The sequence below is a fragment of the Choloepus didactylus genome, chromosome 2 (genome assembly GCF_015220235.1).
Source record: "Choloepus didactylus isolate mChoDid1 chromosome 2, mChoDid1.pri, whole genome shotgun sequence".
Taxonomy (NCBI): domain Eukaryota; kingdom Metazoa; phylum Chordata; class Mammalia; order Pilosa; family Megalonychidae; genus Choloepus; species Choloepus didactylus.
Genome location: NC_051308.1, coordinates 6,693,281 through 6,715,838, shown reverse-complemented (window position 1 = coordinate 6,715,838; position 22,558 = coordinate 6,693,281). Strand labels below are relative to the sequence as shown.

At 40.7% G+C, this 22,558-nt stretch overlaps 1 protein-coding gene across 3 annotated transcripts in view; it reads left to right on the top strand.

The window, feature by feature from the left end:
* The window catches only part of CNKSR3 (CNKSR family member 3), a 108,111-nt gene that overhangs the window by 54,005 nt on the left and 31,548 nt on the right, over positions 1-22,558 (top strand). For all 3 annotated transcript variants that reach the window (XM_037819873.1, XM_037819866.1, XM_037819882.1), the window contains exon 2: positions 14,451-14,614. In XM_037819873.1, the coding sequence (XP_037675801.1) occupies positions 14,451-14,614 (164 nt within the window). The remainder of the gene's footprint in view (positions 1-14,450; positions 14,615-22,558) is intronic.

Below are 22,558 nucleotides of genomic sequence, written 5' to 3'. Positions count from 1 at the left end.
AACAGTAACATTGTAATATTCTTTCGTTGATTGTAACAAAGGCACTATACGAAGCTAAATGTGAATAATGGGTATAAGGGGTCTGGAATTTTTTTTCTTCAGAAGAAATGAGAATGTTCTCATTGACTTTAGTGGTAAATGCATAACTATGTGATTATACTAAGAGCCATTCTTTATACACTTAGGATGGATTGTATGATGTATGAATAAAAATGTTAAAAAAAATAGGAACTGGAAAAAAAAAAACAAGAAACCTCCCTGAGCCCTAGTTTCTTTCTGAAAAACAAACAAACAAAACCAACAGTGTTTTTTCCCACAAATATGTAAATAGCACTTCCTATGTGCTTGGCATTAATAGTCATAAGTGCTTTAAGAATATTGAGTCCTTTACAAGTTTGAAGACTTTTAATCATTCCCATGACCCCATGAGGTAGGTCCTCTTGTCCTCCCCATTTTGCAGATGAGAAAGCTGGAGCACAGAGAGGTTAAGTAACTTGCACATGGTCACACAGCTGCTAAGTGGCAGAGCTGGATTCAGGCAATCTGACTCCAGAGGCCTTACTCCTAACCCCCATGTACTGCCCCATCCCGATCTGTAAAATAGGTTTAAAGAGCCCTTTCCTTGCCTTGTTTACAATCCTTCCATCTTCAATGATTGAACAGTGAGTACATCTTAGACTGTTCCCCCAGTGCTTGGCTTAGTGCATGAAACATGGTAAGTACTCGTATTAGAGGGTCTGTAATTTAATGAGTTCAACAAAGTCACTTTTCTGTTATTCATATTTCTCTCCCTTGACCAAGTCAGGCCCTACAAGGATTTGGGTGCCCTGTTGAGCTCCCGTTTCTGCCTTAGCTTTGCCTTTTTCCTGGCACTGTGTCCTGGGGAATCCACTTTCCGAGTTGTGTTTTCCACACTGGCAAATTGAAGATAAGGATGGCCTGACCAGCATCCCTCCTGGGGCCATTGGGAAGGTCACTGACACAGGTGTTCTCTCAACCATGCAGACCCTATAAACACAGGGGCTCCATTGATTGCACAGCTGGTTCTTTGGGCTGTGCACCCAGAAATGGCGATGGCAGCCTTTGGTAGAGGGTGGGACACATAGCAGTTTTTCCATCAAAATCCAGATAGGCCCAGGTAGAGCAGTGGTGATAGACATGGGGTGTGTTACCGAAGCAGCTGTCAGGGCTGAGCCCCGGGGTCAGGCTGGGGGCCCCCTTGGGGTTCACACCTGAAGGTGACTCTCACGGATGCTGTAAACTGGTTGTGTGTGTGGGAAACGAATCAGTTCTGCTCTCAGGTTAGGTTCAGCACGCCAGTCCCAATAATAGTAGCCAATGTTTAGTTTTTAGCCTGAATCTAATTTATAGTTTGCAAAATGAGCTGTGCTAGAGGGAAGTAAAAGTACATCTTATTGGGTAATATATGTTCTTTTCTTCTCTGTCTTGTACGTTGCTGGGCTCCTGCCCTCCCCCTTAGCCCCAAGTACTAAAAAGTTGGTTACAACTGTTTGGTTACTGAATTATAAAAAAACAACCTTGGAAAGTGCATATTTCTTTTACCGGAGTATGGTGGCACCCTTTGTGTTCTTCTTCATGATTTTGTTTCTGTTTTTAGAATCTGAGAACTTGTCTTGCATTTTTTATCTTAGCATATGTGGATGGATATATAGGATATGTACCTGCGTACACGCATACACACACCCTCAAACATCTAAGTCAGTGTCTTATTTCTTCCTTGCCTTGAGTATTATCTTTGAAGTTCGTCACACTTTTTGGGGGGGCAGGAGGTGGTAGGAGGGTGAGAGAAAGAGGCATCACAGCTCAAAGTGCAGGGTTGTCTTTCCATTCCGTCACTGACCATCTTTTTAGACCGTCAGGTCTTTGGCTGGTTTTGATTGACATTCTGGTTAATTTTAGTAACTTAGAGCAGCATAAGTATCTCCAAGAAAAGCAATGATTTCAGATAACACTGACTTCTGTCCTTTCCCTGGTTTCCCACTCTGGGTACCCCTGTCCTTCAGGGTTCTGGGAGGATGGAATGATGGGCCCTTTCACAGTGGTTGGAAGTTGCATTGGATCTGTTGGAGGTCAGGTTGGACTGTGAGGCAACACAGTGGGAGCCCCCGTTTCCAGGGGGGAGGTTCCCAGTTGGGATGCATTACTTAGCAGTTGAGAAACCTCAAACAAGGATAATCCATCTGACTTGTTTTCTGGGTAACTCAAATCCTTGAACCAACGCACTCCTACTATTTTTGCTTCCTTAAATTATCCTGGCATGGATATGTTTGCTCTTCCCAAGTTTCCTTTAAGCAATATATCTTTTACTTATGCAGTGAAAGGGTGGTTGTTTCTTGGTTACATCCGATGTCTTAAGAGTTCCATAAGTCTTAGAGGAGATTGGTTACCAGCAATGAACTTGAGCTTGCTTTAGAAACAGAATACTTGCTACCCTTCTCCTCCCCTCTGTTGTTGCTTCCTGTAAGAAATTTAAGCTGTGGATTTGTTGCTACTTTTTTTTTTTAATGGATGCATTTTTTTGTGTATAAATTAAACCACAATGATATTGATTTTAAAAATTATCTTCTGGTTACATTTCATGATTTCTGCTTATATACACTATTGGCTGTGCAAGCATGGCTCCCTAGTAGAAACCATGGATATATATGATATGGATATAGGATATGTGGTTCACTTCATTTTTATATTAAAGGAGAAAAAGAAGCATCTTAATTTATGAGGCAAAGTATTCGGTAACATTCAACATCTGCAGTAGTTAGGAGGGGACAGGATATTTTGTGGTAATAAACTCCAAATCTCGGTGACTTTCTACTTCTTAGCTTGTCTCCTTATGCAAAAAATTCTGTGGCATATTCTGCAACCCTCCATGATAGTTTCTGTCCAAGAGATGATTCAGGTGTCATTCAGATGATTCAGATGATTGGTGTCATCTTATGCCCCTGCCATGTCAACTCATGACCTCTTTGGTCTCCACAGCAAGGGAAGAGAAGGACCTTTTAAATTCCTTGAATGTATTTGGTAGCTCTTCAGTGCTGTGTTGGCAAACGTTTCCCAACTGGTTAAATGTATAGACTTTTGATTTGTCTTTAGCATTGCTGTTCTTTCAGCTTGGTATCCCCAAAAATGGCCAGCAGTGTGCCCCGCCTCCTCCTGTTCAGTTGTTCCATTTCATAAACAAGGTGAAGGAGATTCGTTGGTTGGAATCGGGCTGCCAGGGTTCTTATTACCTGGATCTCTATGAAGTGTTTGGATTTCCGTGGCTGCTGCTTTGGAGGGGGCAGCTGCTTCAGCAACGGGCTTCATAGCTTCCCAAATCAGGGGAGAAAACCAGACATATTTTTCCCAGGACCAAGTTCATACATTTGCTAATTATTATTATTTTTTAAAATTCATTTTTATTGAGATATATTCACATACCATGCATGCATACAAAGTGTACATTCAATTGTTCACAGTAACATTTTATAGTTGTGCATTCATCACCAAGATTAATTTTTGACATTTTCATTACCAGACATACAAAAGTAATAAGAATAAAAATTAAAGTGAAAAAGAACACTGGGTGCCTTTTTTTTTCTTCCCCCATTTTTCTACTGACCCATCCATAAACTGGACAAAGGGGAGTGTGGTCAATATGGCTTTCCCAATCACATTGTCACCCCTCGTAAGCTACATTTTTATACTATCGTCTTCAAGATTCATGGGTTCTGGGTTGTAGTTTGATAGTTTCAGGTATTTACTGCTAGCTATTCCAATTCATTAGAACCTAAAAAGGGTTGTCTAAATTGTGCGTAAGAGTGCCCACCAGAGTGACCTCTCAGCTCCTTTTGGAATCTCTCTCCACTGAAGCTTATTTCATCTCCTTTCATTTCCCCCTTTTGGTCAAGAAGATGTTCTCCGTCCCACGATGCCGGGTCTACATTCCTCCGGGGAGTCATATTCCACGTTGCCAGGGAGATTCACTCCCCTGGGTGTCTGATCCCACATAGGGGGGAAGGCAGTGATTTCACCTGCCAAGTTGGCTTAGCTAAAGAGAGAGGGCCACATCTGAGCAACAAAGAGGCATTCGGGAGGAGGCTCTTAGGCACAATTATAGGGAGGCCTAGCCTCTCCTTTGCAGTTTGCTAATTATTTTTAGCTCTGGGGGTGTTGATTTCCTTTTCCACACTCTGCTATTATGTAACTGAGAAAAACAGATACTTGCTCAGAGTGTAGAAGGGCAGATTTTTAGACCTGTAGGGAATCTGAGAGGTCTTCTAATCTCATTTTCAGACCTTGTATTTTAGTCACGCTGTCCTTTTTTCAAGCTCAATTTAGCCAGAAGCCCAGTAACATGGCTGATGAAATGAGAGAAGAATTCTGTGGTGTGCATGGGTATAGGTTCTACTCAAATCCTACTAATCCACAGAAGAGGAGCCCAAGAACCAGGACGAAGGGACTTAGCCACATTCCCCGGGTTGTACCTGGGTGAGGGCAGGATGAGAATCGGGTTCTCGTGGATAGAAAGCAGAGCAGTAGCTGCTGGGTCATATGTGAGAGGAGGGAAGTGACAGTCGAGAGGCCCTGGGGAACTTTTCAGGGGATACACATGTTTAGATCATGATTGTGGTATGGTTACATGACTTTATGTATTTGTCAAAGCTCATTGAATTGTTCATTGAAAATTGGTGAATTTTATTGTATATAAAGTATATTTCAAAAATAGCAGACAAGGAAGGAAGGAGGGAAGGAGGGAGGGAGAGAAGGAAGGAAAGAAAGATGGGAGGGAAAGAGGAAGAAAAGAAGGAAAGAAGGAAGCAAGGAAGATGGATAAAAATTGCAATAGGTCTCTCAAAACATGTCTCTTTTTGGGGGGGCAGGGGGTTGGTGTAAACATTTTCTCTGCTTTTACATTCAGTTTAATTATATAAAATGTTATTTTAAAATATAAAAAGAAAAGAAAAAAGCAAGTTAAACTTCTGGTCTAGTCTGTTTTTCCAGTTGGCAGATTTATCATCACCTTGTACTTGTGTTGCTGTCATTAGTTAGACCAGGGCTCAGAGAACTTTTTCTGGATAGGACCAGAGAGTAAATGTTTTAGGCTTTGTAGGCCATGCACTCTCTGTTGCAGCTCCTCAGCCCTGCTTTGTAGTGTGAAGGCAGCCACAGACAATACCCAATGGCAGTGTTTTGATAAGACTTCGGGCTGGATTTGGCCCATCGACCCAACATCTGAATTAGGATTTGGTACTTCTGGAGAAACTCAGTGAAATGGGGGTTCTCCTGTCCTCCCTCGTAGGATGAGAGCTAAGGAAAGGTGGCACGGTAGAGAAATTTGGGAGAGAACTGGCCCTCTAGGGCTTGGGATGTCATGCTAAGCCTGTGGGCTTGGGTCTGTAAAGGACAGAGTGGCTTTGCTCAGATGAAATCATGGAGGATGGGTCAGTTGTAACAAGGGTGTGGGCGTGGTGACCCATTTCTAGACCATCGTAGAAACCCAGGCAAGAATGACAAGTCTAGCTGTGACAGTGAAGATGAGGAGGGGAGCACATCTTGAGGGAGGCTCAGCAGGTGAAATCGAGAGAAACTGAAGACTGGACCTTGGTGATGAGGACTGTGGAAGAGGAGAGGGTGAGCCCAGTTTCTGTGTTGACCAACTCCATCAATCCCAGGGCCTTCAACCAAAGTAAGGAAAACCAGAGAGCAGTAGGCTTGGTGAGGAATATGAGCAAGGCAGGTTTGGATGTGCTGAATTTTGGATTAGAGAATAAAATTTGGCAGGCAGCATTGTATAGATCTGAAGTCTCCAGATTTTTGATCATACATTCCCCTAAGTAAATAATTTGGGGACACATACTCAAAATAAATAGACATTTATCTATAAGTCATATACACCTTCTTTTATACTAGACGCATACCATACAACATAACATAAAAATTAGACATTTTGAAAAGATAAAGATTAAAAAATATTTTAAAAATCACAAGGCAAATCTATATTTGGGGTGTTATTCTTCATTAACCTGAGGGGATGTGAACCCATTTTTCAAGTAGTTCTTGTTAGATCTGATCATCATTAATTAGAAACATCAATTCTGCTATTTTTAGATAGCTTGTACTTGTGTTATCTTCTATGTACAGTTCATATTGCAAGAATCTCTTCAGGACTTTGTTCATGTTATGGAGCTAGTTCTGTTAAAAGTAGATAATTAACTGCTTTACAGTATAATAGGCTGAAAATGAACCTTTCTGAATTGTAGCCCGTCCACACTTCCTCATACCCCATAGGATATAGGATTTCTGACTTTCAGACTCAGTAAGAGCATTAGGGTCAATTGTATATAAAATATTAGTATTAAATATTAGTAAAACTGAGATTCTTTCTTACATTTTCAGATAGAACAATATAAGTAAAGTTCTAATATTTTCTTCCCATCCCCTGTAGAAAACCTCAAGCCTACCTCCCAGTCTGTAGATCATTGATGTGGATTTTGGTTACATCCGTGCTAGTTGATGAGATCTTTCTCAGAGGTAATGTGAGACAACAGGAAAGCCAAGGATGAAACCCCGCTATTACAAAATTTAAGGGACAGTTGTAGGAAGAGGAGTCAATGAAAGAACAGAGAAGAAACTGTCAGATGTGATAAGACAGCCTGGAGAGGGTGATGTGGGGACAGATAAAAGAGAGAAAATATCTAGAATATGGACATTGGCAATGGTATTAAAACACTGGTAAGGAGAGTAGGGACAAGGACTGCACATTATCCACTGGATGTAACAAGTAGCAGGTCCTTGAAAACTAACTAGTCCAGAGCAGTTTCCCTGGAGTAGCAGGGGCAGGAGCCAAAACACAGTGAATTTAGCCATCAGGAGGTGAGGGATGGGGCCTTGACCTTAAGTGCTAACTGGTTACTCTTGGGAAGCCTAGTGTTGAAGAGATGAGGTTGTAGGTAGACAAATATTCTTCGTAATTTCCTGTTTAGCTGGAAGGGAGAAGAAGGAGTCAAAGAGATGGAGAGGTTGAACATGGCAAGAGTCAGTGAAGATAAATTTAGGTCCTTGAGGAAGTGGGGGGAAGGGGTTTGCAAATCTCATGTAAGGGATTAGTTTTGGAATGGGAGGCGAACACTATCTTTCCTTGCAACTGAAGTATAGAAGGGTTTCTGTCTCATAGCAAGGTCCTTTATTGGAAGTCTTTTGGTGACGTGTAGCGTGGGTGAATAGGGGACTTCAGAAATGTGCTGAATGTTTCAAATGGTCACTGTATGGAATTGAGGAGGCGATCAATTAGAGACAGGTTTCTAGCAGTATTTTGTGCTGAAGTGAGATTGGAAAGCATCTGTTAAAAGGGCATCAGTACTCACAGCTTGCTATTTATCATTTGCTTGGGGCTGTTAAATAACCAGAACATAAGAACTGTCATAGGTGTGTTGGTCAGATTAAGGAGCAACTTTTTAGTTTCATAGGTTCTTTTATCCTTAAATGAGTGACCACTGCCTCAAAAACTTTCAGGAAGAACAAACGTTAAAGAGAACTTTAATGCTTCTCCTTGCCCTCTTGTTATCTGTGGGGGAAGAAAGTGGATCCCTAACCAAAGAAGGGAGTTCATGCTTGCAGTTTCCTAGTCCAGAGGAGGTACAGGATGTTCTGACAGTACAGAAAGGATGGGTTTGCTCCAACAGCCTGTAGGCTCTTGAGGAAATTGAGTCCCTCTCTGGCCAGGGGCGGAACTCTGCTTCCAGCATGGGGGTCTTTGCAGGTGCACTGGGCACATGCCCTTTTGTCTTGGGCTGCCTCTGCAGGGTGGCCGTGTATGCCCCAAAATGCCATAATCTTTGATGTAATCTTGTGTAGGCAGACCTATCAGTGTTAATTAGATTGTAATTCTTTGAGTGTTTCCATGGAGATGTGCCCCACCATCAAGTGTGGGTGATGACTCTGATTGGATAATTTCCATGGAGATGTTGCTCCACCCATTTGGGGTGGTCCTTGATCAGTGGAGCCATATAAGTGAGCTGACGGGCGGGGGGAACTCAGTGCAGCTGAGAGTGACATTTTGAAGAAAGCACAGGCGCTGCAGTTGAGAGACAGTTTGAAGACGGCCGTTGAAAGAAGACTCTTGCTCCAGAGAAGCTGAGAGAGAGCAAATATCCCAAATGCAACTCAGAGTGACATTTTTAAGGATGTGCAGCCTAGAGAGGAATGTCCTGGGAGAAAGCCATTCTGAAACCAGAACTTTGGAGCAGATGCCAGCCACGTGCCGTCCCAGCTAACAGAGGTTTTCTGGACACCATTGGCCATCCTCTGGTGAAGGTACCTGATTGCTGATGTGCTACCTTGGACATTTTATGGCCTTAACACTGTAACTGTGTAACCAAATAAACCCCCTTTTATAAAAGCCAATCCATCTCTGGTGTTTTGCATTCCGGCAGCATTAGCAAACTAGAACGCCATGGGACCCTCTTTTCCTGGAGGCCCTGGTTGTAGTTTTGACTCATTGGAAGTCAGCCCATCGGGGTCTGTCCAGCCATGTAGAAGGCGTCTTATCAGTCCTTTAAAAATATACAGCTAAAAGTCAGTATACCCCTCCATTTCAAACATGGTATTATTGCCCAATCTCAAATTGCTGTACCTAAGCCTGTTTTATTAGCTAGTTTTAAAATTAAGACCTACAGACTTCAGCAAGACCCAGGTGATGAAACCTAAGAAGGTCTTGTTACAAAGTGTTATAATTGGGCAGCTAACCTCTTAAAAGAACCTTCTGGATTTTGGCTTGTTTTGAGATCAGCTTCCTTCACTCAGTGAATCATATTGTGCCCACATAGAAGCCAAGCCATTTTAATCTTCAGTTAGAAACCTGATTTTTTGTTCTTAGAAAGAGTATGTTTGGGAGAAGTTATAAATGTTGGGTCAAGGGCATCAGCAAGTTGGGCAGGCTGAAGAAGTTTGATTAGGTCTTTGCTGTTGAATGCAACATGTTATGATTTCCAAGAATATTGTAATTAGATGTAAACATTCCACCCCAAGCTTTGTTTCCTTTCCTCTGACTCAGATAATGACTTAGTGACCTGTCCCTAAGTCCTTGGGGAGTGGAGGAGGACTGTCCCCAGCACATGTGACAGTTGGCTCATTCTTTTTTTTTAATTAAATTGAATTTGCATCAGTGTGTATTAGTCAAAAAACACAGTGTACTCAGATCCTGTTGGAGCAAATCCTTTGCATCCTCCACCACTTGTGGCCCTTGCAAGTCCTCAGTGAAACAAGAATCTACATGCTTGAGCCAAACCGATTTCCAAATCAAAACATTTCTTAAAAATTACTCCGGTTAGGAAATGCTTTCAAAGATCAAAGTGCTTGATGGGAAATGCTGGAAGTTTAGGACCCTGGCCAACTGTATGGTAGAGTCGTAAGCACTGCTGACCCCAGCCTGATGGATGAAAGGCATAGCTGGGTGCAAGTTGATCAGTGGGTCTCACACACTGGCAAGAGGGCGCTGGCCACATTCAGGCCTTCCATCTCAGGGATGTCTGAACTGTTTGCTTCCTGTGGCCCAGTTAATGATCTGATTTTAGTCTTGTACAAAAATAAGAAGAGCCCTAGATTTTTTTTTGCATTGGAGCCCCTGCTTCTAACTTCTTAATTTTCTACCATTCTTTCTATATTTTGGGTGGATAACTTTGTTTATTAATAAAAGTTAATGCTTCGCACAGGGCAAGTATCTTATCAAAGGTATGGGGTTCTTAGTTTGTTTATGATCTGTCAATGTAGCAGTGACCTCCTTTTATCTTGAAAGATTGAAACTTGTACCAAATACCTGTAAATGATATCACAATCAATAGCTTCTTTATCATTAGTTATCTTTAGTTGCTTACTTGCATGAGAAACTAAAGTCAGATGGTTTTTGTGCATTGGTGTGATAGTTATATTTATGTGAAGTTCTTATGCTTTCTTCACACATTGATTTATTCAATTCGCAAAATGTATTGAGCCTAGCAGTGTTCTAGATGCTAGGGAGTAGTAAGCAGTGGACAAAATGCAAGTCCCTACTTTCAAGGTACTTATACTCTGATACAAATCATAAAATATTTTTAGGTGAAATCAAGGCTATTATAGGATCCCAAATTTAGGGACACACTCTCTGGGGAAGATAATAACTTGGGCTTTGGAGGTTTTGTTTTATTTCCAATTTACTGTGTTCCAGAGGGGCACCTAAGCCTTTGGAGGGGGGGGGCGGTCTGTGTCTCTAACTTTTACTCTGAACACTTAGAAAATTGAGAGCCTGACTAAACCACATTTTTTATTTAACAAAATTTATTTAACAAAAGTATTTAACAAAATAATTATGTACTTAACACTATTCTAAGCTCTTTATAAATATTAACTTACTTTTCACTTCAGTCCCATGTAGTAGGAAGCAGTATTACCCCCATTTTACAAATGAGGAAACTGACTTGCCCCAGGTTACTCACCTGAAAAGAAGTGGGGCTGGGATTTGAACCCTGGCAGTCTGGCTCCAGAGACATTACTCTAACCACTGCACCATCAGGTTGCATATCTGGAGTGTGAGTTCTTGTTGCTGTTGTTTTTCATTCAAGATTTCTTTGGCAGTTTAGGATTATTTACAGCCAGATTTTGTGATGGTGGAGGTAGTCTTGAGTCCTCTTTCTGTGGTTCCCATTCTATGGGGGCCCCTTCTTTTCCTTCATACATCTTTTTACATTTAATTATGTGTTTAATTTAATTTGTGTAAATTAAAATGCCCTTAATTTAATTGAATTCTGTGCTGCTCTCAGTCCAGCTGGACTTCTTATAAGTTCCTTGCAGTAAGGACCTGGCAAATAGGTGCTAGTAAATTTGACAAATAAGTAAAAGAGTGTGGTTGATTACAAATTCAAAACTTACTAGGCCAATTTACTTGAAACTGAGCATTTCCCCCTCTTTGTGGGACCACATATTAGTTTAATTTAGCTGTTTGTAAGTGTTTAATTGTGTTCTAAACAATAGGATAACTGAACAATAGGCCATTATATGTTGGAATAATAGAACACTGAGGGCAATACTATTTAAAACTTAGCATACTCAGTATGTGTGTACCTCGAGGGAAAGGTCTTTAAGCCACTAGAGATTCTGCTTTTCATAAGTAGCAATATGATGTTTCTACTTGATAATTTTCCTACATCTTGGGGAAATTTTGGTTATTTGAGGTTTGATTGTTTATACTCTGCTGGAATCTTCAAGAAGATTCTGGCTCATTTCTCAAGGAAATGTTCTTCTGTCTTCTTCTCCTTCCCTGGAACTCTCACCACACTTCCCATTTCAAACTTCTCTATCTCCCAAACATTTCATTTATGCTTTTGAGTTACTTTTGAAATCCTGTGTCTTCAGTTAATTAGAGGAGACATCAAGTCTCATCTTTCTCTCTGCTTATCATTCAGGGGTGAAGGTTGAAGAACATCCGTTGTACACAATTTCTTCACTTTAATTTTCATGGACTAATTAATTTTTCACGGAAAACTTTACTGAGTCTCACAGGTTTTTTGTGTTTTTTTTTGTGCTTGTATTTTGAGCAATGAACTGCTTGGCACAATAGACATGAATTTCAATTCTACTGGTCACTGGATCTTGTTTATTTTGTTTAAGAAAGAGTTTATCACACGCGGATGAATATGAAATAAAATGTTTTTAGGTCTACATGTGTAATGCAATTGTGCTAGACTTTCATGACAAATTAAAACAAAAATTCTTATTAAAGCTTTAAAGTAAGGAGGGAAAGAGAACATTCTGCATGAGAGGAGAATGCAGGGTCTAGTCTAGTTAGATCTGGCTCAGAACTGGCTGAGTGATTAAGGTAAAATTCACAATAATTACTGCTTTGCCTATAGTTCCCTCCTTTTTTTGTTTTAAACTCCATGAGCCCTAAAGTACCTCCTAAGTACCTCTAAGATTCTGTGATTAACTGTTTTAATAACTGTTTTGTAATTAGACCTGACTGCTTATTTAGCAAGGTGCCTGAACAGGAATTTTTTAACCCCACTTTGCCAGGTAGAGTGCAAGAGAGCAAGCAAGGCTTGTGTCAAACAGATCTGGATTTGAATTCAAGCTCTTTTTTCTTCTGTATCAATTTGAATAAAATGACTATAAAAAATCCTTCTCTTGGCATCTTATCAACTGTGTGACTGTGGACAGATGATGTAAACTCCATGAGTCTCAACAACTTCATCTGTAAATTGGGGAGAGTGTCGTCAGGGGGCGCTTGTTGGCATTTGGCCCTCGTCGCCATTGCCTGCTGCACTGTTGCCTGCACCACAGAGCATTCTGGATGGGCAGATGCTAAAACACGTCCTCTGCATCCTGGTGGGGTCTCTGTCTCAGTATCCACCTGCTCACTGAGCCTCCACCTGACCCAGGCCGTGGAAGCCACTTGGGCCCATCTCACTGTCCCCAATTTGCCTGCTGTGTGACTGAGTCCCTCTGCAGGGCAGATATCTCTTTGAGGAGAATGGATTGGCTCCAAGTGGTTACCATGGAATCCATTTTTCTTTTACCTCCTTTTCTAAAATTGGGAACCCCAAATGGTTCTCAGAAAATCAGTCTGGCTTAACCAGCAAGCATTTATTAGCTCACAATTTTGAGGCTAGAAGTCCAAAATCAAGATTTTGGTGAGACTTGCTTTCTCCTGGAAATCTGTAGCGATCTGCTGCTGGCTGCCTTTGGTTCTTGGGGTTCCTAGGTTTGTGTTTCTGCCTCCTCTCACCTGGTGATGTCCTTTCCTTTCTGGCTTCTGTGACTTCTGGGTTCTCTTTAATAGACCTCCAGGAATCTGGATTAAGGCCAATCATGTTTCAGTTGGCAACACCTTAACTAAAAATAACATTGTCAAAAGATCCTAGTTACAATGGTTCACACCCACAGGAATGCATATTCAGATTAAGAACACATGTTTGTTGGTGTACTTAATTCAACCCACTAAATGCCTTTCATTACTCCTTTTCTTGTATCTAATCAGGAGGTGAAGGGTGAAAGTTTGTGGGGCAGAGATACGTAGACATCCCAGCACATCTGATTTTAAGATCCATGGACTTCAGTATTGCCAGAAGGAAGTGCTGGACCTTGTGTGTTTATTTTGTAGCGCAGAGAAATTCCCATGTAACACAGCTGTTGTGGAGGTTAAATGAAGTTGTGTGCATGTAGCAGTAGCATGCCTCCAGACATACTTTGTTCTAGTGAAATTGAGTTTTCATCCTTCGAGATTGAACTTATATGAACCTAGTCTTTTAAAACTCCGAGGTGGCTTTAATTATTATACTTGAGTAGTTCACTTGATTCAGGATCCAACTTCATTCCAGTAAAACCATTAAAACAAGTTGACCAGGGGGTTCTATGTATAGGAATAAAGATTCCCAAGTTCTATCTGACTGTACCTATTTTAATCATTATACCTATTTTAATCATTATATAATAAGCGCATTAAAAGACAAGACTGTTTTCAATAGTATTTGACCTGGAAAACGTCCCATAGACTAACCTATTCAATATTGCCTTTTTCTTTTATCACCGCTGGTGCCTTTTCCCTCAGATCCTGTATTCATCAGAACTTTTTCAGTTGCAAGGGACAGAAATTCAACATTGTCAAGCTTAAGTTAAAAAGAGAATTTATTTCAATTTAAGTGAAAAATTCTAGGGGTAGAAGTATTTTTAAGCAGGGTTAGATCTGGAATGTATCAGATATTATCAGGGCATTTTTTTTCTTGCTCTCTCTCTCATGTACACCCCCTGCTTCCAAGTGTTTTCTGGGCTTATTTTTGGACAATTGATCAGAAAATTGACTGTCAGCCCCCTCAAGGTTGTATTCTTATGGCTTCCAGTTAAAGACAAATAAAGAGTCTCTGTCTTCTTGTGTACATGTATCAAATGTCAGGAAAGATTTTGACTGGTTCTGCCTGAGTTCTCTGGCCATCCCTGAGCCTGTAGCTGCCTAGCAGATACAATGCCAAGAGCTGTGGCAAAGCATCTTGGTTGGCTAACCCACTGGGACCAGATGGGATGGGAGAGGGATGGTGTCCCAAAAGAGGGCTGCTTAGCAAACAAAGAACAGGTCTAATGTAGATAACTAGCATTGTGAATCAGCAGGGGGTTAGTGTGTTTATTCCTTTAGTTGAAAGGGCATGAGAAGGTAACTGCCATAAAATTGTGCTGGATCCATCTGAGAATTTTAAGGTAAATCTGTTTGAGTTAACATGTCACTCAAAATGTGTCATTCAGGTGGAATACACATTAAAACCTGCCGAGATAAGGTATCATGCAAAAGGTGTCCATCAGGTGACGTATACATTATATAGACAATAAATTGCAGCGGCATAATTAGAGATTGCTGAGATCGATTTAAATGTGGACCACTTTTTGAGTAAAGAAACAGAATGATAACTTTTTTTTTTTCTTTTTTCTGCTAGGGTTAGATGATTGTCTCCAGCAGTATGTCCACAAGTTTGAGCGGGAGAAGATCAATGGGGAACAGCTACTGCAGATTTCCCATCAGGATCTGGAAGAGCTGGGCGTCACACGAATCGGACACCAGGAGCTCGTATTGGAGGCTGTTGACCTTCTCTGTGCACTGGTTAGTTAAGAAAAAGGCAATCTCTACGTTGATGATGTTCTTTAAAGCTTTATTCTCTTAGATCCTCATTGTTGTGCAGTCTTAGCTTGTCAGCAATAAAAAAAAAATTATCCATTGATGTGAAATGTGAGCCAAAGCTAACGTAAGAACAGGAGAAAAGAAATCATTTTCTAGATTAAGTGTTGGCAAACTATGGTCTGGGAGTCGAGCTGGCCCACTCTCTGGCTTTGTAAATAAAGTTTTATCAGAACACAGCCTTGCCTTTTTATTTCTGTGTTGTTTCTGGCTGCTTTTGTGCTGCAACAGCAAAGTTGGGTAGTTGCGACAGAGACTGTGTGGTCTCCCAAAGCCTAAAATATTTGCTATCTTGCCCTTTACAGAAAAGTTTGTCTTTTACAGAAAAAGGCTGTATTTGTCTTGTTTTCTTATCTTTCTTAAGGAGCAGAAAGGTAGCGATAGTCCAGGATGAAAGTTACTTTTCTAAATAGAAATGAGAAATCTGTTCTGATTTTCATGTCTGTTTTTGTTACTATATAAGGCATTTGAGTTTAACAGATGTTTGTGATATTTAAACAGCTGTTTGGGCTTGAAGTAATCAGCCTAGGAAATGATAGCTAGTTTGGGAAAAAAGATGTGAAGTTCGTTACGTTTTGCAGGTAGCTTTAACCTGAGCGAGTTAAATCTTGCCATCCTGACCCTTGCGTTACACCTGGGGGCCCCTTAGGTAACTCCCTTGGGTGTGGGCTAAAAACTCCAGGAAGGGCATTTTGTTTATCAACTGGTTGGCATACAATGGTATTCAAGTCTGCCTGCCCTGGTGCCATAGTGAGGATGCCGTTTACTTAAATGTCAGGATTTGGACCAACCTAGCGGCATTCAAGCTGGCTTAGTAATGTGGTGAGCCCGAGCCAGGGGTATATACAATTACATCACTGAGAATGGTGGGAAAGAATGTGCACCCGATTATCCTGCCCTTGCTGGTTGTGTTCCATTGATTATATAACACTTGCTGCGCTGTGTGTATTCTTCTTCTTAAAATGGACAGAGCCCTGTCTTCTGCTCTGAGATGCATTGTTCTTGTTTAGGAGAGTAATGGGGAATTTATTTGTGGTTGATGAATGAGCTGCCACAAGGGAGCCTCTCCGGCCAAGTGGTCTGAGCATTCGCCTGGAAGGCAGGATTTTTGAATTCTCCTCCTGCCTCTGCTACATTCTACTCACTTTGTGACCCCAGGGGAAATGGGGTGTCTGTTTTCTCCATCTGTACAGTAACACTTACCTTAGACCAGGCCACATTCTAATGCGTGAGTGTTTTGCAGTGCCCAGAAGGGATCTCAGCTTCCTGTTTGTTATTAAAATTGTTTTGTTTTGTTGTTTTTTTTTACAGTAAAATGTTTTTGAATTGACTTCTATTATACTCTTTGGGAACATCACTTTTCATTCTTTTCTGCTGGATGCTAAGTTTGACTGGTCTCTTGTTTTGTGGTAATGCTTTGAGGACAGGTCAATTCCACTGGAATCCACAATAGGAGAGGGGAGGAGGGGGCTGAGCAGATACATGCTGGGGACATTCGTGGGATGGTGGACATGGCAGCTTTCCTGGGCACTCTGTTCTTTCCCCTTCCCTACCTGTTAAAATACTAAACTAAAATGAACAAAGCTGAACAAATGCCAGAACCTGAAGCTGTGTTTTATCTCCTACAATTTCCTTCTAATTTCCTTTGTAGACAAAGTTTTGACCTCAGTCTCATTTTGGACATGTTTTGTGTGGGTGGAGAAGCCAGGGAGTACATTGGCCAGGGGGAGCCCTGGAAGGGACGGTCAAAGGAAAAGAACCTCTTGGGTTGGGGGAAGTTTTTTTTTTTTGGTCAAGTTTTACTAATGTATCTTCGGTCTCCATGTAATCTCCTTTTTAAATTTTCTTATTTTAACACATATTAGATTGACTATCTGTTGAATCTGTCTACACCATATAGATCTTTCAGTACATAAATTGGTGATAATTTTTTGCCTCAAACAACGCATCCCCTGGGCAGTTAATGTATATTTGCAGTTGGCCCCTGGTGTTATAAAGAAGCTTTACAGGATATTTATGTAGGCTTAGTTTAGTGGATTTGATTTTATGATGGACAGGAAATTAATAGAATTGGAAATAAAGAAAGGAGGAAGCAATGAAACCACTAGCAAGGTTTGGAGCAATGAGATGGGCGGATGGAATGGATAAGGGCATAAAACAGGAACAGCTGTTGATTAAGATTCTAAAACGGGTGAGCTGATGGATCTTTATACATAGCTGGTCATGGGTAGAGAGCAAAGAGAGAACGTGCCTTTTGTGGCTGGCTTGAGGGGCCTAGGAAAGTGACTTATCTTATGAGGCAGAACCAGAACCCCTTGGAGGATTGAATTCAGAATCCAAGCTTAACTGTTCACCTTCTGTCTGGGGAAAAGGGTAACCAGGCCAGACTCTAGAGCTGCTCTTTCCCAGGAGGATGGCTACGAGCCACATGTGGCTATTTAAATTACTTAAAATTAAATAAAATTCAGTTCTTCAGCCACATTTCAAATGCTCGGTAGCCATGCTCGTTAGTGGCTTCTATATTGGATAACACAGAGAGAGGACATTTCATCTTTGCAGAAAGTTCTATTGGACAGTGCTTGTTTAGAGGGTGTAATTGAGAGTAACAAAGGATGGTTGTAATCTGGGTTCTCTGCCAAATCCAGGGAGGCTGAGTTTCTTGAAGACCTAGGCATTTGTGTTTTTAAAGTTGAAATAGGTTGGGAAAGTGAACAAGGTTGGAATCAGTACATGTGTTAAGTGATGCTATGTGGATTGAGTTGAATACCTGTAATTTATCTGCCTGTCCAGAGTTCTTATGTGCACTCCTATGCCACTGAAATTGTTATTCATTCAGCTATAGAAATCATTAAAGAAAACTGTTATCCTTTTCTACTTTTCTATGGGGGAAAATTTATATGAAAGAACAGGAGTCTCTGCAGTTTGTATTTGATTCGATCTTGCTATGATCTTACCAAATACCTTTAGGAAAACTTTGATGGTTGTAACTTAATTGGCCCAAGTCAATAAGGTGGTTTTTATTGTGTGTCTCTGACAGCCCTTGGTTCCTTTTGTTAGATCATGAACAGAGCTAGTGGGAAATGGGAAAGAAAGTGGAGGAGAAGTTGTATAAGATTTATCGCTAGCTAAAATGTGTGTAATTTTAAGGTACCGAAAGAGTGAGAATTGGCCCCTTACCTTTTCTTCGGGCTAGTATGTCTTTTCTCTAGCCAGACCAGGAAATGATCCCTGATGGGTAACCTGTAATGAGGTGAGATCATAGTGGAAGGCTTTTAGCATGGATGTAGATTTCAGAGGGTTATTTCATTTGTTGGCTTAGTTTGTATCTTCTTGGTTCCTTATCTTAAAGTAATTTCTGAAGGAGACAGGTCTTAAAAAAAAAGCTAGTGAAAATAATCAAATCCAGTCTGAGAAATTATTCATTTTCTGTCTTTCATTGTGAGGTCCTTAAGTCAATAATCTTTTCCTGACTACATTTTTGTACCATAGAGGTTCTTTTGCGTTAATATAGTCCTCTCCTTATTGTGGAATGGGGTTGAAATGGAGAGAATTTCCTTCCTTGCTTTCCTTCTTCTTTCCTTCCTTCCTATAAAAAATTAGTCTCTCTTGTAGCTAAATCTGTCCATCCTTCCAGTCACATGGTTTGTTCTGGGGAGAAAAAAAAGAATCAGGGTAACTTGGGTAGAAAATGGAGAGAATCAGTTAAGAAGCTACCCTCCCCTTTTATTTTATTTTATTACCATTTTTTAAAAATGTAGCATCTGATAGCAAAAATGTTTGGCTCAATTTCCCCATGGACCAGATATTTCCTTTGCCTAACAGCTGCTGTTAATAATTGACCAGATTTTTCTGGCCAGTGCAGAATCTGAGTGTATTATGTCTAAATGACACCATGATGTTACTACCTAGTGGTTAAATATAAAGTGACTGTCCATACGAATGTTATGGATAGTCCCTGATATTCCTCCCACCACATCGCTTTTCAAAAATTGAGTTCAAACCAAAATCTTTTCTCTATAATGTCCAGAAAACACCCTAGGTGGCATTTGTGTCTGCTGAACTTAAGTTCTGTGAAGGAGGTGCACATCTATAGGCACATAACAAATATTTGTTGAATGAATAAATGAGCCTTGTTTTTTTCTTTTCAGAACTTTTCTTTGAAACAGCTTTAAAAGGGAGTAGCTTCCTATATGTGTTAAGTAATAATAGGCAAAATGGCTCCTATTCTGGTTTGCTAAAGCTGTCGTTATGCAGAATCAGAAATGGATCAGCCTTTATAAAGGGAGTTTATTAGGCTACAAATTTAAAGTCCCAAGGCCATAAAAGTGTCCAAACTAAGGTATCAACAAGAGGATACCTTCACTGAAGAAAGGCCAATGGCGTCCAGAACACCTCTGTCAGCTGGGAAGGCATGTGGCTGGCATCTGCTGGTCCTTTGCTCCCGGGTTGCGTTTCAAAATGACTTTCTCCAAAATGTGTCTCTCAGCCTCTGTGCATTCTTGCTTATTCTCCCAGTGCATTTCTCTCCAAGCATCTGGGGGGTCCTCTTTTAGCTTCTCCAGGTCAAACTCTGGGCTTCCTCTCTTAGGTTAGCATGTCCAAACGTCTTTCTGTCTGCATATCAAAGCCTCTCCAAGTGTCAGCGTCTGTGTCAGCTCTTGAGCTCTCTTAAGGAGTCCAGTGAACTAATCAAGACCCAGCCTGAATGGGCGGGGTCCACATCTCCATGGAAATAATTTAATCAAAAGTCTCGCTCACAGTTGGGTGAGTCACATCTCCATGGAAACACTCAATCAAAAAGTTGCACTCAACAAGACTGAATTAAAAGATCACGGCTCTTCTGGGTTCCATAACAGTTTCAAACCGGCACAGCTCCTAAGCTCCTCAAGGATCATAGGCTTCCAGATGAAAATTGATGTGGCTGATGATTTCATCACATAGCTTCTGTCAACCCTTTAGTTAATTATATTGAGGAACTAGGATGCTTTTAGCACTGTGCTAAAAGAATTAGGAGAAAAATAATTGGCAGTCCCTATCCTCAAGCCGAACGGGAAGATAAAATGTACACAAACCAGAGAATAACAAAAGCCCTATAAAATTAAGCAGCAAATTGTGAGTGGCATAGACAGTAGGTGTAATAGGAAGACTAATGAAGAGATCATGATGGGTGGGAGGGTGGGGGGGTGTCAAAGAAGGCTTCAAGAATGTGACAGATTATAATATTACTCCCAACTGTCTGCTCCCTCCTGCATGGAAGCTTTATCCAGCCCCTTCCTTGCCCTCGCTCCTCATGGATAGTGGATAGCACAGACTTCCACACCCCACTGTTAGGCTAGGCCAGTTGACTTCCTCTCCCCTTTTATTTTAACATTAAAAGTGGCAGGTTTATAGCAGATTAAGGTTTAAAAATTTCTCACAACAACAAAGTCATTTAATCCTCTTTGAGTTCAGAAGTAATTGTTGTGTATAGTAATAAAAGTTGCAAGAATTTACTTGGCATTGATTATAGAAAGCTGACTTTCCAGCTTTTAGCTCAAAACACTTGTTATAAAATTGGCAGACTGAGTAATAGACCAAAAGAGGAGACATTTCCCATTAATCAGACACAAGTCCTTAAAAACAAGTTGAGTCATGTGGGCTCTTTATTCATTGAATTGTGAGTCTTTGATTCTCTGAATTGAAAAAGCCATGATGAGAATCCGTCTTTTTATTTTTTGTCTTCTTTGTTAAAGAACAATATCATGTTTTAGTCTTTAGAAAATGACAGTAAGAAGTGAATGTTTATAAGATTTGGATAGAAAGTTACTGTTAGTACAGAACACTCATTTATATAATGGTTTTGCAGTTTTGTAAAAAGCTTATGAAAGCCTCAGTTAGTGGATATGGGAAAATTTTTTTTTTCTTTAATTTATTTGTGCTTAACTCCTTTCCTCATTTTTATCTAATTCTTTTTGAAATTAGTTTTTGTTTTACTCAGAAGCAATATAAATTTAAAATGTAAATAAAACCTACTTGAAGTTAGAATTGTTTTCATTAGGGTTTTAATTATTTTAAACCAGTGGGGTCAGAGTCTTTTGTTGTTGTATTATTAACTGACCCTTGTTCATCTTGCCAAAAAAAGTTCTTGCAAACCCCTACTGTATTTATGCTGTTTACGTCTTGATTTTGAAACGTGGCTCACCTCTCCCTGGCGTGGAGCTGGGGGCTGTAGGAGAGGAGGCTGAAGGGCACAGGCCAGATATTGGAGGAAGAAAGGGGAAGGCTCAGAGCTGGAGGGGCCCTCACAGGCTTGTCTGTCAGAGGAGGGAGGACAGGCGTGTCCAGCACATAGAGGGGTTGCAGGGGGCCACGATAGAATGTTAGGAAGGTAAGTAGCTTTTTGAAGATTTGACAACTTGCTAGTTTGTGCTAGATCCGGGATCACTAGCCAGTTCCTATCTATGTCCTTCATGTTTTTTCCTTTCTCCCTTTGCCCTTTATTGGGCAGGGTATGTGCAAGGAAGAGGCTAGAGCAAAATGACCAAATGCCTGTGCTCTAGATGCAGATTGCTTTGAGTAGTGTTCTAGTTTGCTAATGCTGCCGGAATGCAAAACACCAGAGATGGATTGGCTTTTATAAAGGGGGTTTATTTGGTTACACAGTTACAGTCTTAAGGCCATAAAGTGTCCAAGGTAACACATTAGCAATCAGGTACCTTCGCTGGAGGATGGCCAATGGTGTCTGGAAAACCTCTGCTAGCTGGGAAGGCACCTGGCTGGTGTCTGCCCCAGAGTTCTTGTTTCAAAATGGCTTTCTCCCAGGACGTTCCTCTCTAGGCTGCAGTTCCTCAAAAATGTCACTCTTAGTTGCTCTTGGGGTGTTTGTTCTCTCTTAGCTTCTCCAGAGCAAGAGTTTGCTTTCAATGGCCATCTTTAAAACTGTCTCTCATCTGTAGCTACTCTTTCAGCTTCTGTGCATTCTTCAAAGTGTCCCTCTTGGCTGTAGCAAAAACTCACTCCTTCTGTCTGAGCTTAAATAGTGATCCAGTAAACTAATCAAGGCCCATGCTGAATGGGCAAGGCCACACCTCCATGGAAATTATCCAGCCAGAGTCATCACCCACAGTTGGATGGGGCGCATCTCCATGGAAACACTCAATCAAAGAATTACCATCTAATCAACACTGATACATCTGCCCACACAAGATTGCATCAAAGATAATGGCGTTTTGGAGGACATAATACATTCAAACTGGCACAAGTAGGATCCTAGCTCTTCCACTTTTTAGCTGCATGACCTTGGAGAATTAGTGTTTCTGAGCCGCAGTTACCTCACCTGTAAGGGAGAGATAGTAACATTTCCAACTTAACAGGAGATTTACCTGGGATAATGCATGTCAAGCACTTAGCTCAGGTCCTGGAGTAGAGTAAGTGTTCAATAATGATAGTCATTATATTATTCCCAATTTTTAAACATACCAAATTCTTGCTTTGGGATGCTATTGAGACAGTGTAATGTATCTTAGAAATGTCTTCACGTGTCATTAAAAAAAAAGCTCAGGACATGTATATGACATTTCATCACCCCTTCACTGCTTCCAAAAGTCATCTCAGATTTATGTGTCGTTTCCTGAGAGTCTAGGGAAATATGACCATGTGAAATTTATCTTTTTAAGCACCCAAGTAAGTTAATTTTTTTCCAAAAGAATACAAGGCTAGAAGGTCAGGAGATGTAAATTACATTTCGAATGGATCACCATTTAATCTGTGCTGCTCTGTTTCTTTGTAAGTTTTTGTCATCTGATGGAAAGTCACCCATTCGTTAATATATTATTGTCTGCTGTGCTAGGAATATAATAGTGAGCAACACAAACAAGATCTCTTTTCTCA